The sequence below is a fragment of the Mytilus trossulus genome, chromosome 2 (genome assembly GCF_036588685.1).
Source record: "Mytilus trossulus isolate FHL-02 chromosome 2, PNRI_Mtr1.1.1.hap1, whole genome shotgun sequence".
NCBI lineage: Eukaryota > Metazoa > Mollusca > Bivalvia > Mytilida > Mytilidae > Mytilus > Mytilus trossulus.
The window spans coordinates 78831344-78853104 of NC_086374.1; the positions used below are offsets into that span (position 1 = coordinate 78831344).

At 31.9% G+C, this 21761-nt stretch overlaps 1 protein-coding gene across 8 annotated transcripts in view; it reads right to left on the bottom strand.

The window, feature by feature from the left end:
* Nucleotides 1-338: 338 nt before the first annotated feature.
* The window catches only part of LOC134708063 (histone-lysine N-methyltransferase 2C-like), a 78990-nt gene continuing 57567 nt past the window's right edge, over nt 339-21761 (bottom strand). For 6 of the 8 annotated variants that reach the window (XM_063568354.1, XM_063568357.1, XM_063568355.1 and 3 more), the window contains 9 exons: nt 21511-21666; nt 20948-21166; nt 19631-19687; nt 12977-13073; nt 12542-12649; nt 12075-12215; nt 9323-9421; nt 2819-5589; nt 339-681 (listed from right to left, as the gene is read on the bottom strand). In XM_063568354.1, coding sequence (XP_063424424.1) covers nt 3431-5589; nt 9323-9421; nt 12075-12215; nt 12542-12649; nt 12977-13073; nt 19631-19687; nt 20948-21166; nt 21511-21666 — 3036 coding nt within the window. In that variant the 3' untranslated portion in view covers nt 339-681; nt 2819-3430. The remainder of the gene's footprint in view (nt 682-2818; nt 5590-9322; nt 9422-12074; nt 12216-12541; nt 12650-12976; nt 13074-19630; nt 19688-20947; nt 21167-21510; nt 21667-21761) is intronic. The other 2 variants (XM_063568358.1, XM_063568361.1) reach the window with 2 other exon arrangements.

Here is a 21761-nt window from a genome sequence, read left to right on the forward strand (position 1 = left end):
TTGGATGGAGAGTTGTCTCATTGGCACTCATACCACATATTCCTATATCTAAATATATAAGGTATGTAATCAACAATAACTGCTAGACTGATGGATAGACATAAACCAATATTCCTCCAAAATGCATGGCAGAGATTTAAATTAGTGACAATATATGGCATGAAATGCTCTATCACATTTAAAATTGGAAGAGATTTTGAACTGACAAACTTTCTACCATGAAGAAAGGACAGATTCCTTATTTTGCAAAAGCCAAAATAGTTTGGATAATTGTCTCATTGGCAATTACATATCTTTATTCTACATGGTAATGTCTAATAAAATGTAAAGACTTGCATATCACTAAAATTTACTAGGACAATCATACAAAAAAACATGTATAACAAACAAATAACCACAAATAGACTACCTTGCATGATAATCTCCTTATTCAAAAAACATATATTTCATCACAAACAAAGCCATGTACAAACAAAATGTATAGCATCTCTGAGAAAAAATATCTACCATCACATTAAATATTTCTAAAAAGTTAAACATCTCTTTCTTGCATAAATTTTTAAACACAATATAAAAATTTCTTTTTCAAACATAAATAATACATATACAACATTTCTATCAAACAACTATTTCTTTGTCATCTAATGGTTAATGAGAATCTGCAGCAGTTTCTATTTCACGCTGAAAGAAAAAGAGAAACAATTATTTCTTTTTTTAATTTCATGTCATTTGGAATGAACTTTTATATTAGTAATACGTTGCTTGGCTTATCAATCATACCTGAAAAAACTTTTTGATAGCATTTGATGTTTAACCGTTAGTTTTTAAACTGTTCTATTGTTCTAGTCGTCTGTATTTTTTTTATGTGTTTTTTTTTCTTCATCATGTTCATATTTTCACTGTTTTGTTTTTATTTCTTATGTAACAAGTTTTTTAATACTGAAAGAATTAACTCACTGCTCAAATTTGAACTCTGTTTTCAAATTTTGGTTCTTAGCATTGCTTATCAGTTTCATAAATTTTGCAGGAGTTAAACTTAAATTAGAGAGTAGAAACAGTATTTGGATAGACCCTAGGAGAGAGGGCATCATATTTTGCCCCCTTTCGCCTAGAAGAGTGGAATTTAATAAAGCATTTACTAAAATCAAATATTTCTGTGACAGTCATTACAGATCAGGGATCTCCATAATGCATGATTTACACCAGTGATGTAGTTGCTGATATTGCCAAACAAAATCTTTTTTAAGACTGTTTTCAATTTTATAAAACAATACAAGAATTTATATTTCTTCAAATTTTCAAATCGACCAATAGTCCTGTCAATCTAGCATAAATTTGACCCTAACCCAAAAGTAGTTGCAACAGAAGATTTAAAGTTTTAATCTTTAGCATTATACAGGAAATATACACAGAAAAAAGTCCCATTAAATCTAACTTGAAGAAGACTTAAAAAAATCATTTAAAATTCCTATGGAGATTTGCATTGAAAAGGGAGATAACTCCTGCAAAAAAAGAGGCACAATTGATACAAAATTATAACTTTACCACTTCTATTCATCAGAATGTATCGATTCTTGATATTTTAGGGGTCTTTAGAGTATGACAAACAACTCTAAAGGTGTTTTCATATCTTTTACCAAGCTATAATCTAGATTTTGTAATTCATTAGTTGACCATTTATTGAATTTTTCAACATGTCAAGGTAAAGAATCTCAAATTTAATAAAAATAATTAAGCATGTATTCTTCATTTTGTGGTTTAAAGTTTCTTTAGATAAGTAAGTTGCTGAAAAAAATATAATATGCAGATATAAACAATACCAACTTTTCAATTTACTTTTTCAAAATGGTCACAAAGCTTCAAATATGAAATTTCTTAAATGAAAAATGCATGAAAAAAATTAAACTACCCATAACACTTCGGTTTTGTACATTTCATGAGCAGAAGATTATATAATTTAGTCAAATACAAACTTATAGCCCCATCAAAGTATCATAATTTATAAAAAATCCAAGAAAAACAACCAAAAATTGACAAAAAAAGACACATTTTGCAAGAGTTATCTCCCCTTCCAATGTTAATTTCCGTATGAAATAAAAAATGCTGATTTTGAGTTTTCCTCAAATTAGATTTTAAGGGACTTTTTTCTCTGTATATAAAGGGCATTTTCTGTTGTAATTAGTTTGAGGTTAAATCTTAGTTTGACTGGACTACAAAACTTTTGAACTGTAAAAGGTAACATAATTGATTGATTTTAAATGCCTTTATTACAGATTTAAAAAATAAAATAAAAACTACACGAATAATACTTATTAAAATTCTAAAAATGTATTTTTCAAAATAAATTGTCATATACAAGACAGAAAAAAAAGATATTAAAAAACTGTTTATGAACAAATAAAGAAATCTGGGATGCAGTAAGTAATATATATTTTTCTGTACAAAAAAGAAGTGTGTGTGTGTGAGTGTGAAACTATTATATTACCATGATTACAATGCTTAACAAAAATTATCACTTTTTGTGTGCTTTTTTTGAATTCTAAAGTCTCTTCATTTCCAGATGGAATGTCAATGATGTGACAGGCCCCTAAGAAGTACTTCTTTAGCTCCATTGGTTAGAACATCAATTTTGAACACAGAGGTCCCAGTTTTGAGTACCGGAGGTGACAATAGGAATTTCTAGTGGGAATCTTGCTCTACTGTTACAGCTACATAAGTATTTTTTTTTTCATTGGGTTCTTTACTTTTTAGACTATGTGTGTGTATGATACATCATTTAATGTCTATATGGGGTGATCATCTACTAATAAAGTCTTACCTGCAGACAAAAAACTACATCCCATATGAAGTCGAGGAATTTTCTGTTTAATATGACATGTCATCAAGAAAATACACAGAACTGACTAGTCCTTTGAATTTAAACTTGTCGAGAATATTTCTTTGAAATTGACTTCTTCAACTGTAGCTTTTTATAGTCTAATTCAAACACATCACTTGAAATGTATTTATAAATCATTATATCCTAGATCAACGCAGCACTTATGTAACCATCCAGCACTGAGTTATGCACTCCAAGGTCCTTGCAATGTGGTAAACAATCAGATCCAACACACATGGTATATATTTTCCAATTCATTGTAATAATAAATATATAAAATGACATAAACATTAAAGTTCTCCTTCTTTTGATTCAAATAGTATATTACATCCTATTCACAAACATTTGTACCATTTAATATGTCCAAATAACTCACTACATCCTATTCACAAACATAGTTGCCATTTAATGTGTAGTCTATGAGATCCCATCTTAAATTTGAAATATGAGATAATGTCTTTTCTAATCCTAATACTATTATTTCTTTTTTAAACTGTTTAATAGACCGTAATCACATAATAGTTTCAGATGAACAACACATTCAGCCGAGTATTATTGAGAAGGGTTTTCCTCCTTAACCACATCCTTAGATTCTAATGTCTGATTGGATGAACTTGTTGAAACCCCTGATGTCATTGGTGCTTGACTAGTCTCATTAACAGTTGTCTGAGTATTACTAACAGACGACTGTTTACCTTCCTCTGTACCTGAAGTAATCTCTTTATAGCTGCTATCGTTACTTGATGAAGTGGTAGTTTGACTAATACTATGACTAGAAGTTGTATTGCTTTGCCCTTCTATTGGTTGTGATGTGGAGACAATGGACTGTGAAGATGAAACAAACACTTTGGTTGATGGGATTTGTCCATGTGAAATTGTGCCCATAGCTGAGTATGTTGTACTTGTCTGTAAAGAACCCATTGGAGTCTGTGACATTTGTACAGAAGTGGGTAACACATTTTGATTGGAATTTGGTGGTATGTTTGTTGTACTTTGAGGAATATATGACTGTTGTATATGATGAGATGATCTAGGTATAGAAGATTCAGTAGGATTTAAGCTATTTTTATCTTGTCTTAATCCAGGAATTGCTGGTTCAGATGGGTTAAAACCAGTCTGCTCCGACTCTGATGGTTGATTTCCTGAAGATAACACTGGTGCAGACTGACTTGTCGGAGAAGTACCCGACTCAGCTGATGTTACCTTGGCTGTAAACCTTGGTAGTTGAGCTAAAGTGGATTCTGCTAATGAGGAAGTCACAGATTGTGGGTATGGATACATATACCTCTGTGACATTGGTCTCTGTTGTTGTTGTTCTGAGGAAAACTGAGGTCGAAAATTAGGTTGCTGTTGAAATCTATTTGGAGTAGAGTGTTGCATCATTCCCGGTCTGAATGCATTACTGGCACCTTGATTATGAAAACTTACAGGCAGAGTAGACGGTGGGTATGGAGGCATACCTCTTCCCATAGAATTAGGCGCAAAGCCTTGTCCTGGTGACTTTCTACCAGGATACTGAGTTAACATTTGAGATTGTGACATCATTTGGGTATCTGAAATAGGTGAAGGCTGAGACTGCCTTGGAGAAACCCTTCCAGGTGATTTCCCACGAGGTGGTATCTGATGAGGTAAAGTTCTTGACATAAAATGAGATTGTTGAATTCCAGGCATACCCTGATGTTGTGGATCAGCAGAGAAGTGCATATGTCCTGCTGGTGAGATACTTGGGGGTACTCTAGGACTTCCTGTTCTTGAACTATCAGAATTTGCTGATCCTGGTCTCTGTGGGTCCATTCGAGGACTAGGGATAGTTCTTTGAATATCTTTTGGAGATGGTGCATTAGAAACTCTTGGGCTTGTGGCGGATTTCTGTAAAGAAGCATCCAAAACCCGTGGACTTGTAGACCCTGACCTATAGCCTTCAGGAACTGGAGGATGACGATAAGGTACACCTTGACGATACAAATCAGGAGGGGGTCGCTGATTTGGTGACTGAGGAATTCTTGGACTACTGGAAGTGGATCTTGCTCCATCCTGAGTTGGTAGAATTCTTGGACTTCCCGAAGTTGATCTCATCATGTCTGAAGACTGTGGAGTAGGAATTCTGGGACTGTTTGATTGGGGTAAAACTCTTGGGCTATTTGAACTTGATCGAGAGGTTTCCTCTGTCTGAATCATTTCAGATAACTGTTGACTTTCTGGTTTTGAAACAGCTGCATGTGGCACACCAGCAGCATTAAACATCTGTGGCATTGTTACCCTGTGTGGCATGCTTTGCTGATGTATCATGACATTCATAGGTAAAATAGGTTCAGAATCTTGTGAATCTTCTGACTCTCTTGACAGTTCTGCACTTGATGGTAAATTCAAATTAGAACCTGAACCCTGAGTAACTTTACATGCTAATGGTTGATCACTATTTTTAGAACTAGCCGCTGATGAAGCTGATGGTTCAGGTGTTGAGGAGGGTGTAGTGGCTGTGTTTGCTGCCCTATGTGTTGTCTCAATTTTTGTCTCTTTTTGAGCTACAGATTTACCCGGGGTTCCAGGCTTACTCGATTCTTTCTCTGTCTCTTGTTTCTCTTCCTGTTGTCTACGGTGTAGTCCTGCTGTACTTTCAAGAATTTCCATGATACGTTTTTCTGTTTCTGACTGTGGTGTGAAATGAACAGGAGGCCTTGGTTCCAAAGGAGCTTGATTATGTGCAGGACCTGGAAATAAAATTCTTCTTTAATAATGTCTCTTTAAATAGGTTTTTTAAGTTGAGTTAGTACTAAGATTTCCTATTAAGGATGTTTGTTGCTCTGTTAAAAAATGACAGTTAATATATTATAGTGTATAAATAAGGGAAATAAAACCATTAGTGGAAAAGATGGTCTCAAGGCTTTTCACAAGTTTAATGTTGGCACATTTTTTCTTTAAAAACTTTAAAAAAAAAAGATCATGGCACTACATGGATAAAATTAGAGGGTTTTGAATATCTGACAAACAATTCAATAACAACAGCAGTGAATATCCTTTAAAAAAAACATTAATGTGTTATGTTTTTTTGTCTCGTCTAGATCTGTAGTGTACCTAAAATTAATAATTGTTTGATTACCCTTGGAATAAATGAAATCAATTATCTTCAGTTTTAGCCTATAAACTACAATTAACAAATTATTTAACTGAAAAATATGAAAAACATTATAAATTATTTACCAGCCTCTTATAAAATAAATAATAGATATCTGGTTGTAAATAAACATATATCTTAATATTACAGAATCAAATCAATTCATAAAAAAAGATATTCTGTTTTTCTATCCTATATAAAAATTGAAATACTTCCAAATGCTAAAACATAACATCAACTTCAGAGCGAAAACAAAAATATAAACAAAGTCGTGTTTTTCTAATATAAACAATTGTGCTAGAAAACAAGGAGACACAGAATATAGCAAACTTATATAGACAGCTGTTGTAAACTTTTATCAAATAAAAAAATGTCAATTAAGGAACCCTAACAAAAAATTCAAAGGATCACAATTATATCATAATTTCTCATAAATTATTTCATCATACTATTTAGGTGGTATTAGTTGGGCTCAATATGAAATATAGACACAGATACTGGATAATCTATACAATACCAGGGTTCCAATGTCTCAAGTGTTGCAAAAATTTATATCAGCCCATGGACTAAATCTTTTTTTTTTTTACTTTTTAATAAATATCTTACATAAAATGTAGGAAAAAGACAACAAATATCTACTGAACCTAGGATTTCAGATAGTGACAAATTTGGGTTAATGACTGATTTTTGGGGACAGGAGGAAGCCAACATTTTGAATACAAATTTAAAAAAGAAACATAAAATTTATCATAAAAAATATTCTACACTAATTAAATGTTCTATTTCATACTTCAGCATTTAAAAGAATAATGTTTCTCTGAAACAATATTCAAACTGATATGTCTCAGTTGATTTTACTTTTAGTTATAGATTTTTTTTTTTTTTTTTTTTTTTTCCCATCGCATGCGGTAGCCCCGCTATCGAGGTCGACCACGTACCTTCTCAGCCGTGGGTAAGCCCGATGAAAAAAAAAAAAAAAAAAAAATTTCCCATCGCATGCGGTATGATATATGATTTTGAAAAATGCAAAAAGCTTGGTTGGCTGATTGTAGCATGTACAATTTTGAGAGTACAACAAGAGATGCAAAGAGATAGCAAAACATGTAGCTCATTTAGATCAAGTTACATAAAAAGACAACATCTATTTAAATACAAAAAAGCAAGAATATTAGTGTGTATCTGAAGACTTCTTTAAAATATGTCCAGTAAGGTCTTATAGGTTGTTCTCTTTTGTTTATCATGTTTTGTTGTATATTTCCATTCCTTTGAAATTGATTTCAACCCAATTTTTTTCTATACATATTGTTCAAATTTGTAAACTAGAGGCTTACAGGAGTCTGAATCACTCCCCAGGTTAATCAGTTCTAGTTTGAGTGAAAAAAAGGTTAGAGGGATATGAGAATGTGCCATTCTCTATATCATACCAAAATCAAGCTTGGCACCAAACACTAAGAACTTATGATTTGTAATTCCTAGGATTAATTGAGTGTTGATATTTAATGCCACTATCAGCAACATAAGCTATATTGTGGCGGTCAGGTAGACCATGTACACAACATCAACCAAAACTTTGGACAGGAAAACTGACAGTCCTACTCAATTAAAAGTGAAGATAATGGTACCTGCCGCTTAAAGGGGTCAAACTAAAAACCTCAGTGTTAAAAGGCTATTAATTGATACAGAAGATAAACTTCTATTAAGACCATCAATCACCAAAGCCACAAATCCTGAGAAAATTAATTAATGTGAAGAAAAAATATGTATGTAGCTAACAAAGTAAATACGTGAGGGCAGATGTCTCAGACCATAACTTATATGAAGCTTATTACCAAATACATGTATCAACATGCTTTGACTAGTAGTTGCTGGGAGGAAATGTAACTAAAACTTTGTATAAGTGCATAAACGTAAAGAACACACATGAATGTGGCAAAAAGGAAGGATTTGAAAATGTGTCACACAGTTTAGCTTAACAAACTTAAGTTTGGTACAAAATATCAAGTAGCTCTGTTATTGCTGAGAAAAATTCCAGAGAAATGTTTTAGAGGAAGATAGATGAATAGAGGTAAACGCTTTAACCGTCCCTTCCTTAGTAACAAGAGAAAAAAAACTGTTGTCTTAAATTAAAGCATTTGAACTGAACAATATGTTATACAATTTTTTTTCAAACCTTCATCTGTCAAAAAAAGCTGTGAAAATATTCAAAAACTTAATATTTTTAATATAGTCTTTGAATAAAAAAATGATTTGCTGGAAGACCTCAGACATGAGTAGTCATGGATGATTAAAGACCATGAGAAAAGAGAAAGTAGATATATATATATATGATAACTTCATATCAATGACTAAATACAAAGAAATGTTTAATCAAAGCATATGTAAAAATATCTATGAATTAATGTAAAATGTGTATGTGAATATTCAATAATAGAATAACAATAAACAACATATAACATTCAGTCATCACAACATCTGAAGGCTCAATTACACGTTTCAGCACTATATTGGTATCAGTTAATAATAGTAAAACTTAAGAAAAATTAAATTTAATGTAGCACTAGTGGACATGAAAATCAGTTTTCTTAATGAATTTACTGTTAATCTATGAAAATTTGTTCATTATTAATGGGGGGGAAAAAATCAAAATTGATAAATAACTTCTCATAAGAATTCTCTCTGTACAGTTCCCCCTGCCACTTATAATTTAAAAGATGAAACAATGATTATGTTTACTGATCATGTCATTTCCTGAATGATAAGTTTTGGACTGTATCTGTTAAAATCAAGATTTTTGAATTTTTATTTGTTCCAAGGTTTACATCGTAATAAAATTTTATAGTTATTTGGAATGTCTTGCATTTTTCAAATTTCAAACTTTATATTCTTTTCCCTTTATAATAAAACAGAATTGTAATTTCTTCAACTTAGATAAAGAAAGGTGATTGAAAAAAGCAATTCAGACTGAATGAGTTGAAAAGTAAGTACAAATGGTAACCATGAATATCTCTCTTTTAACCTAATTTTTGCTAAAGAATGATAAATAATAAAGGACAAGGGTGCCAAAATGGGAGCAATAGTTATTCAAAATTCAGTGTCAACTTAGATCTTCCGTAATTGATCATTGCAAAGTTACAATCAACTCTCACAGCTTCACTATTTAAATCATTTTTTTGTTTATGTGAATCTATAAATTAAATTGAAATGGTGAAGAAAAAAATTGTAAGAACCTGTATAAGGACAGTTTCAAATCAAAAGCAAACAAAATATAGACAGAAACAGTATAAATGAGCCTTTGTCTACAGCAGAAAGCACACAACAACCAGTATTACTCTCGGCTTTCTTTTTCTTTTTCCTTTTCTTGGGTTTCTTTTCTGCCTCAAGAGGTATGCTGAGGTCTGGTTGGTTAGCAATGGGTGGTTGTCCATAGCCTAGAAACAGCAGTTAGTACAAATACTGACATTCTACATACTATTCTAACTATATAATCCCATAATGAAATCTTTAAGAACACTATCTAATTGTATATGCCTTCTAGAGAAACAGATTTAACAATCATTTCCCTGGTATTTTAATGTGAAAATATCGACATTTTTTTTTTATCTTACACCAAACCAAGATTTAAAATAGTTACAGTTCAGTTTAACCATATTTCATTGTTCAATAAACAGCTACACCTTGAGCACATGATACGACCGACGTCTGGTGTGGAAGTTTAATGGAACAATGATAAATAGAAATTTTAAGCAAAAAACATATAGTGTTTTTGAGATACTGCGGGAGATGTGAAACCCCCCCTCTTTTTTTCTTTTTTTTTTTACAAAAAACTAAATATCACTAAAATAAAATTTTGAATCAAAACCAAAAAGTAAACAGATCTTTAAATTAAAATAACAAAAAAGTTTGTAAAGTTTTTACAAAAAACTTAATATCACTAAAATAAAATTTTGAAGATGATGCAAAAGGGTATACATATCTTTAGATTAATATAACAAAGAAGTGTGTAAAGTTTAAAGCAATAATCATAAATTGTTTTTGAGATACAGCACAACATGTTAAAAAAAACCTCCCCCACTTTTACAAAATTCTCAATACATTTTTTTGTAGTTCAAAAATAAAATTTTGAAACATCACCAAAAAGTAAACAGATCTTGAGATTGATTAAAAAAAAAAGAAGAGTGTAAAGTTTAAAGCAATAACCATAAGTCATTTTTAGACGGCACGACATGTAAAAAAAAACCTCCCCCTTTTTTTACAAAATACTCAATAACTCAAAAATAAAATTTTGAATCATCACCAAAAAGTATACAGATCTTAAGATTAATATAACTAAGAAGTGTGTAACGTTTTAAGCAATAATAAAAAATAGTTTTTTAGATACAGAGCGACATGTGAAAAAAAACACCCCCCCCTTTTTAGTTACAAAGTGCCGTAACTCAAATAGTCTTAATTTAATTTTTATCAAAAAGTATACAGATCATTTGACCATCATAAGAAACCGCTGTAAAAAGTTTAATGAAATTTGGATAAGTCGTTCTCAAGTTACGGTGCAACATGTTTACGCTGGACAGACAGACGGACACAGGACATTTGTATACCTGTACCATAATATGTCACGTCAAAATTTTGACGGGCGTATAAAAAGAACAAACAGATTAGACAGAAAGGACAAACAGATTAGGTAAAAATCATTTCAAGGGAAACTTTACAGCCTATACTTTTATTCTTTCATGCTTGATTAGTTTCTTATTACAGTATTAGTATATTTCAGTTGTGAATAAAAAAATGAAAATAATGATGTGCAAAATTATAATATTTTACTGGTTGGAAATGTGCATTCCATCCCCCCCCCCCCCCCCCTAATGCAAGTTTAAAAAACTAAAATAATATTGTAGGATCAACCTTTTAACAAATGAACTATGCTCATTCATGTTATGACTAGCGTACATACTAGCTGAAATGTGTCACCAAGTTTAATGGTCATTATTAAATGTGAGGTTGTTGGAAAGTTTTTAAGCTCAAGAATTTACTACAGCTTAACATTGTCAATGATCCATGAAAATGAGGTCAAGGCCAGATGAACATGTTCTCCTTACCACCAAATGCTTATAGAACTGAAAAACACCTAATCACAAAAACTAAATGTTGATGAAATGAGGTGAAGTCACACATCCTGTCAGATGAATAGGAAACATATTAATCATTTCATAATTCAAATAAATGTGGCTTATTACTTATAATATTTGAGAAACAGATCAGGAAAATGTCACATTTACTAATGCACTCTGAAAATGATCTATGTAAAGGGTGTGAAGGTCAGCTGAACCCTGCCACACAGACATGTACATATGACATCATACCATACACCAAATGTGATAGTTTGCCTATTGTTTCAAGTATCCTGGGAAACAGACATTAACCACAAAAACCAAATATTGGTAAATGAACCATGAAAATGAGGTCAAGCTCAAAGGAACCCCGCCAGACAACATCTTTGCCTTACTGTCATTCAATACACCAAATATAGTTGAAATATTGCATATAGTATCATAGTTGAAAACTGAAGTTTCTGTCAAGGTTAAATGAGCCCTGCCAGAAGGACATGTATACCTTACAATCTATTCATTTGAGTTAAGTTTTTCGCTAAAATACCCAAGAAAAGCACCTAATAACAAAAACATGTTAATCAATGACCCATGAAATGAGGTCAAGAAAAGAACAACACTGTCTGACAAACTTGTATACCTTGCAATGATTCTACATACCAAATATAGTTGTACTATTACTCATAAATAGTGAGAAAATGACAGGACAAATCTATAATTTCCTTATTTCCCAGATACCTTTTATGAATGCATACAAACATAATGCATAAAAATGTACAATATCAAAAATACCAAACTCCAGGAAAAATTCAAAACAGAAACTCCCTTATCAAATGGCATTGCATAGCTAATATATTCTAATCGGCAGCTTTGTTGCATGGGTATAATAAGCATAACTGACCAAACTATAGATGATGCACAGGTTAGTAATAAGTATTATCAAACAAGCCATTCACATTTCATGTTTGAACTGTTTTACCTGGTCCATATGATGGAGGAGCCCCCTGTCTGTAGACCATCCTTGTCTGGTCCATAGGTGGTCCAGGGAAACCAGTTGGCATTGGTGGCCTTGCACCTTGCTCTCCCATCAAACTTGGATCTAGAAATCTTGGACCTTGAACTGAAAAAAAACCCATAGAAATGGTCAGTTATTAACAAAGACTAATGCAATTAGCAACTAAAATCACTGCTCTTTATTCAACAAAAAAAATTACCAAAGATATCTTATAAAACCTTTTTTAACACAAAGATTCCTCAAAGTGAATCAAACATAAAAGAAATGAACTAATGTATTTAACTATGTTATTTGATTCAATTATAGACCCTTAATAAAAGAGGCTAAATGGCCTGATCATAATTTTCCTTCCGTAACTACAACACTTTTCTTTTTAAAATTTGTAATTTCTTATTTCAATTTCCTAAATGATTTAATTAATTAGGACTTACGATGGTATCTTTGTTGTTCACCACTTGATGATGCTGGGAGACGTATACTTTGATCATATGACATAGTTCTTTCACCATAAAATGGAACTGGTCTATCAGACTGGTCCCCTGTTAAGTGAGACAATAATGTGTATACAATTAACCATATTTTTCAAATATAATACAGATCTGTGTCTTTCTGCAATAGCATAAATAGCAGAAAAAATTGTTTAAACTAGCCTTCTTTGTTTGTTATGATAAACAATGATATGGTTGAAGCATTTAAAAATGTTTCATCTTGGAACTGGCTATATCCAACAGTTTTTTGAAAACCTGAATCTCTGGTATCTTGAATGAATCATTTGTGTCCTACATTTTTTATTTTTTTAATCAGATATGTGTCAGCAAAAACATTGAAACAATTTTCTTGTGTGCAACGTTTTCAGATGACCTTACCTGTTTCTGCAGATGACATAGGAGGAAGATTTGGTTCTGGGTGGACCTTCACCAATTTCTCACGTTCTTGATATCCTTCACTAAATGGATTATTATCCTTGAAAAAAAAGTAATTCAACAGATAAAGTTTTCTTGCTTCTTTTTTTATACTGACTATAAATCTTAGTAAATTAAGAAAATAAGTACAGTTAAATGAGATTTCTACAATGTAGCTTAATGTCTCCTCCAGCCTGCTCTGGAAAAAACATATACCACAGATAAATTTATAACCTACTAGAACACACCCGTGATATCGCGGGTCCGTGACTGAATTAAAGTATATAACTATGCGCAAACCTTATTATTGTCATCCGATAAAGTCATGACTGGATTATAAGATACACAGTTGTTTCTGCTTTCAAATCTTTTTGTTTGATCCCGTCCAACTGGGACTTATCAAAATTATTGGTAATATTAATTATTTGGAAAACGGAAGGTCCTGGAATGGAGTTTTTTTTAATCAACAACATTGTCCTATATTAGTTATAAATAAAGTTGAATTCTTTGATTCGCTGTTTTACGTCATAACAAATTGAAAACAGTACCTATACGCCTGATTTTTAGTCCATATTTTTAGTACTTAGAAAGTCTTACTGATTAAAATACTACAATAGGTAACACTTTGACAATTTAGTAGTGTCAACCCTGTGATTATGACCCGTGTATAATACACCGTTTGGCGGTGCACCTGTCAGATGGGGAACGTACAAATAAGATAAAAGGTAACAGGTGAATATACTATTGGTATTGGTATCGGAATCGACCCGGAACTTCTTAATTATTGGCAATATTAATTACGTGGAAAACAAAAGGGCCTGGAGTGGTGTAATTTTTAATCTACACCTTAGTTATATATAAAGTTGATTTTTTTGATTCGTCGTTTTTACGTGATGACGGCTGACAAATTGGACCTCGTAATTTTAGTATTATAGATTGATATGATAAGATACAAAAAGTTTAGAAGGGACATAAAAGTTTCTAAAAATAAAATGATCATATACACAACCAATAACCAGATGCTCCGCAGGGCGCAGCTTTATACGACCGCAGAGGTTGAACCCTGAACGGTTGGGGCAAGTATGGACACAACATTCAAGCTGGATTCAGCTCTAAATTTGGATTGTGATTAAATACTTGACACAGCATAGGTTTCTGACACAGAATGAATGTGGTCTAATGAACTTAAAAATTTTTTTTGGCCTTTGAGCAATTCACTATGCTGTTGAATATAAATCCTCTCAAAAAAATGTTTGAAGAAATTTTTCTTTTTATTTTTGAAATCTGAAATGAAAAAAATTTACCCCCCAATTTTTAATTCACATCCCCCTTTCCCTTATTTCAAAACTGATCTCAATTCAAATTTCTAATGAAGTTTGCAACAATAACCACTCAATTAAATACATCATAAAATATTAAAATGTAAAAAAAGTGCTTGACATGTTATCACTGAATGGTAAAGATTGTTTTAATCTATCAGTTGGTAGTAAAAGTGAATATACATTGTATATTGTATAAAACAATGATTTAAGTTGATTCAACTACTATTCTGGACAAAGAAAGATAACTCCAATTGAAATCCAATTGGAATTTCTTGCTATTGCACAATATTATGCAATTAAATATTTCTTGCTATTGTGCAATACTGTGCAATTGAAAATATTTGCTATTGCACAATACTGTGCAATTGAAGATTTCTTGCTATTGCACAATACTGTGCAATTGGAGATTTCTTGCTATTAATGAATACTGTGCAATTGAAAATTTCTTGCTATTGCACAATACTTAATATAATAATTTTGGATCCTGATTTGGACCAACTTGAAAACTGGGCCCATAATCAAAAATCTAAGTACATGTTTAGATTCAGCATATCAAAGAGGCCCAAGAAATCAATTTTTGTTAAAATCAAACTTAGTTTAATTTTTGACCCTTTGGACTTTAATGTAGACCAATTGTAAAACGGGACCAAAAATTAAGAATCTACATACACAGTTAGATTTGGCATATCAAAGAACCCCAATTATTCAATTTTTGATGAAATCAAACAAAGTTTAAATTTGGACCCCGATTTGAACCAACTTGAAAACTGGGCCAATAATAAAAAATCTAAGTACATTTTTAGATTCAGCATATCAAAGAACCCCAAGAATTCAATTTTTGTTAAAATCAAACTAAGTTTAATTTTGGACCCTTTGGACCTTAATGTAGACCAATTTGAAAACGGAACCGAAAATTAAGAATCTACATACACAGTTAGCTTCGGCATATCAAATAACCCAAATTATTCAATTTTTGATGAAATCAAACAAAGTTTAATTTTGGACCCTTTGGGCCCTTTATTCCTAAACTGTTTGGACCAAAACTGCCAAAATCAATACCAACCTTCCTTTTATAGTCATAAACCTTGTGTTTAAATTTCATAGATTTCTATTTACTTATACTAAAGTTATGGTGTGAAAACCAAGAAAAATGCTTATTTGGGTCCCTTTTTGGCCCCTAATTCCTAAACTGTTGGGACCTAAACTCCCAAAATCAATATCCAAATTCCTTTTGTGGTCATAAACATTGTGTTTAAATTTCATTGATTTCTATTTACTTAAACTAAAGTTATTGTGTGCGAAAACCAAGAATAATGCTTATTTGGGCCCTTTTTTGGCCCCCAATTCCTAAACTGTAGGAACCAAAACTCCCAAAATCAATCCCAACCTTTCTTTTGTGGTCATAAACCATGTGTCAAAATTTCATAGATTTCTATTAACTTAAACTAAAGTTAGAGTGCGAAAACCAAGAAAATGCTTATTTGGGCCCTTTTTGGCCCCTAATTCCTAAAATGATGGGACCAAAAATCCCAAAATCAATCCCCACCTTCCTTTTGTGGTCATAAACCTTGTGTTAAAATTTCATAGATTTCTATTCACTTTTACTAAAGTTAGAGTGCGAAAACTAAAAGTATTCGGACGACGACGACGACGACGACGCCAACGTGATAGCAATATACGACGAAAATTTTTTCAAAATTTGCGGTCGTATAAAAACACGAGAGAAAACATTTGAATAAAAATACAGCAAAACCCCTTCTGAAACTTCATTAAATGAAAGAAAATCTCAGGGAGTAGTTTCCTAAAACATAATTCATCCCAGCCAAGCCCAGTAGCCTGGGTGGATGAATGAAGCAATAACATAAGACATCTGTATACAAGGGATGTAGCATCAGTCTTCTACCTTCTGAAATATAAAGCTTTATACCAATAGTTAAGACTGACTCGGCCACCAGATTGTAATCCATATGTCATGTATTTTAAGATGTTGTAGCTGAGAAAAAAGATAAAAGTATAAAATATGCATACATTTTAAGACTATGGAAATTGATGTTTTTTTTTGTTTTTATTCAAATAATATGCTTAAAACTGATAAATAAGCTAAATGCAAATGCCTGCCCAAAAAAGGGAACTATACTAAATTAGAAGTGTAAAGTTAAAGAGGTAGAATATGTTTCTCCTTGCAGGGAGAAATATAAAAGAGAAAAAAAGATGGAACTGTTGTATTACGAATCAATGTAATTTATGTATATTGAAGTTTTTGAGTATGTTCCTCTTGCAAATATTAAAATGTCAACAAATATATGCTAACATTTCTGCTTCACAAAATATGTAATCAATGGATATCTCTTTGACCCATACTAAAGATAGTACATATGCTGTCATTTGTTAAGATAATGAAGCAGAACATCATGGGATGGGGGTGCATAATTGACGACCGGAGACAATTCCTTGAAAAATACTGAAATAATCAAAACTCATTATCAAAGTTGGTTATTTATTAGATTTAAGTGGGTCATTAAATTCAAATTCAAATTTCCTATAGGTTTGCATACTGAAAATAAATTGATAAAACCATGAAATAAAGAAAAAAAAAAGATCCAAATTTTGCTGAATCCACAAAAATTGGTACCCCCAAAAATTTAAATGATTCCACAGATGGTTTTTTTCAAATCACCTACAATATCATTCCTCTAATGCACTCTTGCTGATATAAAAATGGTGTGGATTATGTTTTATCTGACTTATGTTGAAGGAGTTACAATAAAATCGAAGAAACATAGAATTTAAAAGCTCCCTGAAAGTACAATGTGCTGAATGTTTAGTAAACATATATCTAGCTAATTTCAAGTTAATGAAAAATGATATACAGACATAAAAAAAATTACAAGACAAACATTTATAATAAAAGACAAGATAAAACAACGAACAGCAATTTCCAGATGATGAGCTATTTTCAGAAGACAAATGCACAACATAAACACATTTAAAAAAAAGATGAGATTTTATGCAGTTTTCTTGGTTATTAAAATAAAATAGACAAACCTGCGGATTTCAAGTTTTTTTATTTAAAAAGATCTGACAATTGGTCTTTTGCCAGTTATCCCTTATTTCACTTACCAAAGGCAGTGCTTCCACAAACAATATGTACATTACAAATTAAGAAGCACATCATCCTTTCCATGGCGAATTACTCTCTTAAAAGCAAAACAGTCAGTTGCATAGCATCCTGTACCATGTAACAACACCCAATCACCTGAGTTATGAGGAGAGGGGACTTCTGAGAAGAATTTCAAAATTTGGTTATAAAAAAATTGTTCATTCCAGATTATCAAATTTTAGTTTTTTTAGGGTGAATACCAAATACAGAAATGTGTAACAATGAAACAATGGGGTGTAAAAAAATCGTATATTTTCAGCATGGTTGCAATATATCAAAATTAGAAGAAAAAATGAGTGCTTTCGATTATCTTCCAATTATAGTAGCCTTGGTAAATGGATTACATTACAGTCAGCCAATATTTATGGACAGTATTTGTTATCTTAGATGGAGGGGTCATTTTGTTCCATTATCAGAGAAGACAACTGCTTAGAACTTTCCTTTTAACATGTAAACAAAAGTTTTACCAAAGCAACATTACAATACAAAATTGTGAAATAATTTCAGAAGCATAATACCAACTCCTCCTCACCAACAATGTTCCCTAAAACAGACAGATCTAACTGGTTTTATTCTGCTATAAACTGACAACCTATTTCATTCACCACAATTAAACTATATAGTGCTTCTGCTGTTTATGTACGATTAAAATTATGGATAACTCAACAATAACACAGATATCTTTCAAATATTACTCATGTGAAACATTTCTCTTTCAGGGGACTTCCCCTTGGAATACCCAAGTTTCACATGGACAATATCAGTTTTAAATTATGTTAAGAGCATTTATACACTTATATAAATATCACATACAAACTGATATGCACTTTTGTGGTAATAAGAACTGTGTACAAGTTTCAAAATATTTTGGTTGAGTCAAAGTTAAAGAAGAAGGAAAGGTAAATTCAGCAATTTTCCAATCTATTAAGGGAGGCAATTTAAGAACTGTGAAATTGATGCCACCTATATTCAAACTGGATCTGTTTTTGGTGGTAATAAGCATTGTGTGTATTACTATCAAAACATATGGTTGAGGTAAATTAATGTTAAAGAAAAGAAATCAATTTAGGATGTATGGACAAGGGTTAATCTTAATGCCCCCTTTGAATAGCAGTGAGGGCATTGAAAATAACAAAAAAGATTTTAAAATATTGGTTCCTATTTAACCCATTGGTATTGGAGAAGCACTGGGAATCAGCAAACAAACAAAAACGACAATAACTGACCATATATACCATTATATCATACCACTCTGAACCTTTTTACCCCCGAAAAGCACACTATAAAGAACACATGCAATACCTCCCTTGACAAAATTTAAGAGGAAAATTATAAGTCACAATGCTATGATAGAATCCCAGAATAGGGAACAACAGAAAATTAAACATAGATTTTCTCAATTCAGAAAGTCTCTAAAAAATAATTACAGAAATATCCCAGCAAGGACCATGCAAAAGATTGTTATTTTTAACAAATGAGGGGAAATTGAAACTAAAGAAAACATTTAAAACATGAATGTGTCCCCAGTACACGAATGCCCCACTCACACTATCATTTTCTATGTTCAATGGACCGTGAAATTGGGGTAAAAACTCTAATTTGGCATTAAAATTAGAAAGATCATATCATAGGGAAGATGTGTACTAAGTTTGAATTCGATTGGACAAAACGTCATCAAAAACTACTGTGACCAAAAACTTTAACCTGAAACAGGACAGACGGATGGACGAACAAACAGACGGATGGACGAACAAACAGACGGACCAACAGACACACACCCCAGAAAACATAATGCCCCTCTACTATCGTAGGTGGAGCATAAAAATTCTATCATTAAATAAATAATTAATGAACAGAGACATTGTTATATGACATTTTCTATATTGCTCTTTTTGTCCTTGAAAAGTTGATTTGCACAAGGTTATTCCTTAGCCATAACAGCTGAACAAAGATCAATTATACGACCAGTACAGAAAATACTACATTAGTATCTGTGAGATTATTGAGTAAAACCATCATCCTATCATAAACCAGTAGGTTCAGCCTCATAAAAAGCGATCTGCAAACATCAAGACAATGTTAATTAAAGCGGTGCATGCACTGACTAGGATAATATATATAGATTGAAATTCTCACCTGTATAATTGCCACAGGGACTTTAGATGACTTTTTGGGTGATTTCTCTGGGTCATACTGTTTAATCAAAGAGGGCATGTGTAAGCAAACAGGCCAAGGAATATAATAATCCCATGATCTTAAATTTAACTAAGGGAGTCAGATTCCTTTGACTTCCAAACATTATTTATCTTGATTTGGCTGTATCCATTGAATATAGGAAAGCAGTCTTACAGATAAAACCAGAAATGGATGACTCTAGCTTGAGGTAGCATGATACATCCTTTTTTTGCATTGTAATAAAGAATGACTTAATTCATCTTTATAATATAATCACATGTGATCTAGTTTTATAAATTCAGTAAACCTAATTTTGAAATTAAAAAAAAATAACATTTGCTAATTTCTATAATGTGTATTGGTTGTTCTTGTTGCTCCACTGATCTAGCCAAATACCAATAAATACTGCTTGGTAGTCAGACGAATCTTCAACTGAAGGCATGCAAAGACATATTGTTCCCTCTTTTAAACTTGTGTATAATAATAAATTAAGCAATTTTTTTTCAGATCATGGGTTCCATTTAATATAACCTTTATCTGGCCAAAGCTTTTTTGGCACTGACCTAATATTATGACTGCTATAATACAGCAGCATAAAAAGACTGATTTACAAAATATTTACTCCGAATACAATCCTTGAAGAATGCTCATGCATCAAAATTTGAAGGTAGTTTAACCTAGGAAAACTATCTGAAAATCACTAAACAAAAATGTCTGGCTATCATCACAGAATGCAGTCCATGTTAGCAACTTACTTTTTAAATTAACATTCAATAGACCAAAAAAAATCTTTTTCTAACATAATTGTATGAAGATCAAAACACAGAAGCTTGTAATTGTTTGCTGTTAGGGTGCAAAAAAGAAACCGGCACCATGGAATCTATGTCTCATATCAATATTGATAATTAATTGATTAAACAGAACTAATTGGATTAAGACCAACAAGACTACATATATACAAACATTAGTTTATCCTCTCAAATTATGATCATATTTAGGTTTGAGTGATTAATCCTCATCAATTCTTAGAAAGAGCCTCAACCTCATTAAAAGTAAAGAGTCAAACAAGATATATATATAGGACTACAAATTGAACTAAAGCAATACTAGTACAATCAAAAGAAAATGTGAATCAATATGTAAGAAGACACTTTTCTATGGAGTAATCAAGTTTGGAGTAATGAATATATTCTTAAGATTTATCTTTTGTTAAGGATTACTTACATCTATTTCAATGAATGTGAATTGATATTATGGTATACAGATAGTGTTACTTACCTCGACAATATGAACAGGTGGGCGTGGTGCTGCTGCTGCCATTGGAGGCTGTTGTCCAGTCATTTGCTGTTGACGCAATTTATTCATCATGTAAGCATCATACTCCTGCCGTACTGACTGTGGTAGTCTATTTGAACCATTATGAGGAATTCTTGGTTGTAGGTGTGTTGGCTGATTTTCTGGTGGCTGTATTGAGACTTGTGGTTCACCAAACCTTTCCTGAAAAGATATGATAATCAGTGCATTGTTATCAGGAGGAATTGATTACACAATAAATGTAGCCTCTTTCATATATTTTTATAAAAAAGACTGGAAAAATGAGATAAATCCTCTAACAATTCTATAATAGCAGCAACTTCAACATATGTGCAATCTTCCCTTGTTGAAAACTGTAGTAGTTAATTTCTTATATAATATGCACACTATTCCCCAGCGGCCCATCGACTCAACATCACTGTTATAAATGCATGCATCCAATTATATACAAGCTTGTATTGGACTTTGTCCAAGCCTCCCAAAAATACATACATATTACACATTTCTATTTAAAATTGTGTACTAACCCTTTTCTTTGACCTGTAATCCTGCGTGACCATTTGATGATGACGTAGCTGCTTCCTCATGCCTTCCAGTTGTTTCTGTAACATGGTTTGTTCCTGTGTAGTTCTTTCTAGTTCTATCTGATCATTTGGTGGAAGTTCTTTACCAATCTTCTTAGCCTAATATTTATAATCAACTTTTATTATAGGATAATTTTTAAAAATTACTTCTTTCATAAAGCATAACTACAATGAACAACAGGGAAAATATCATG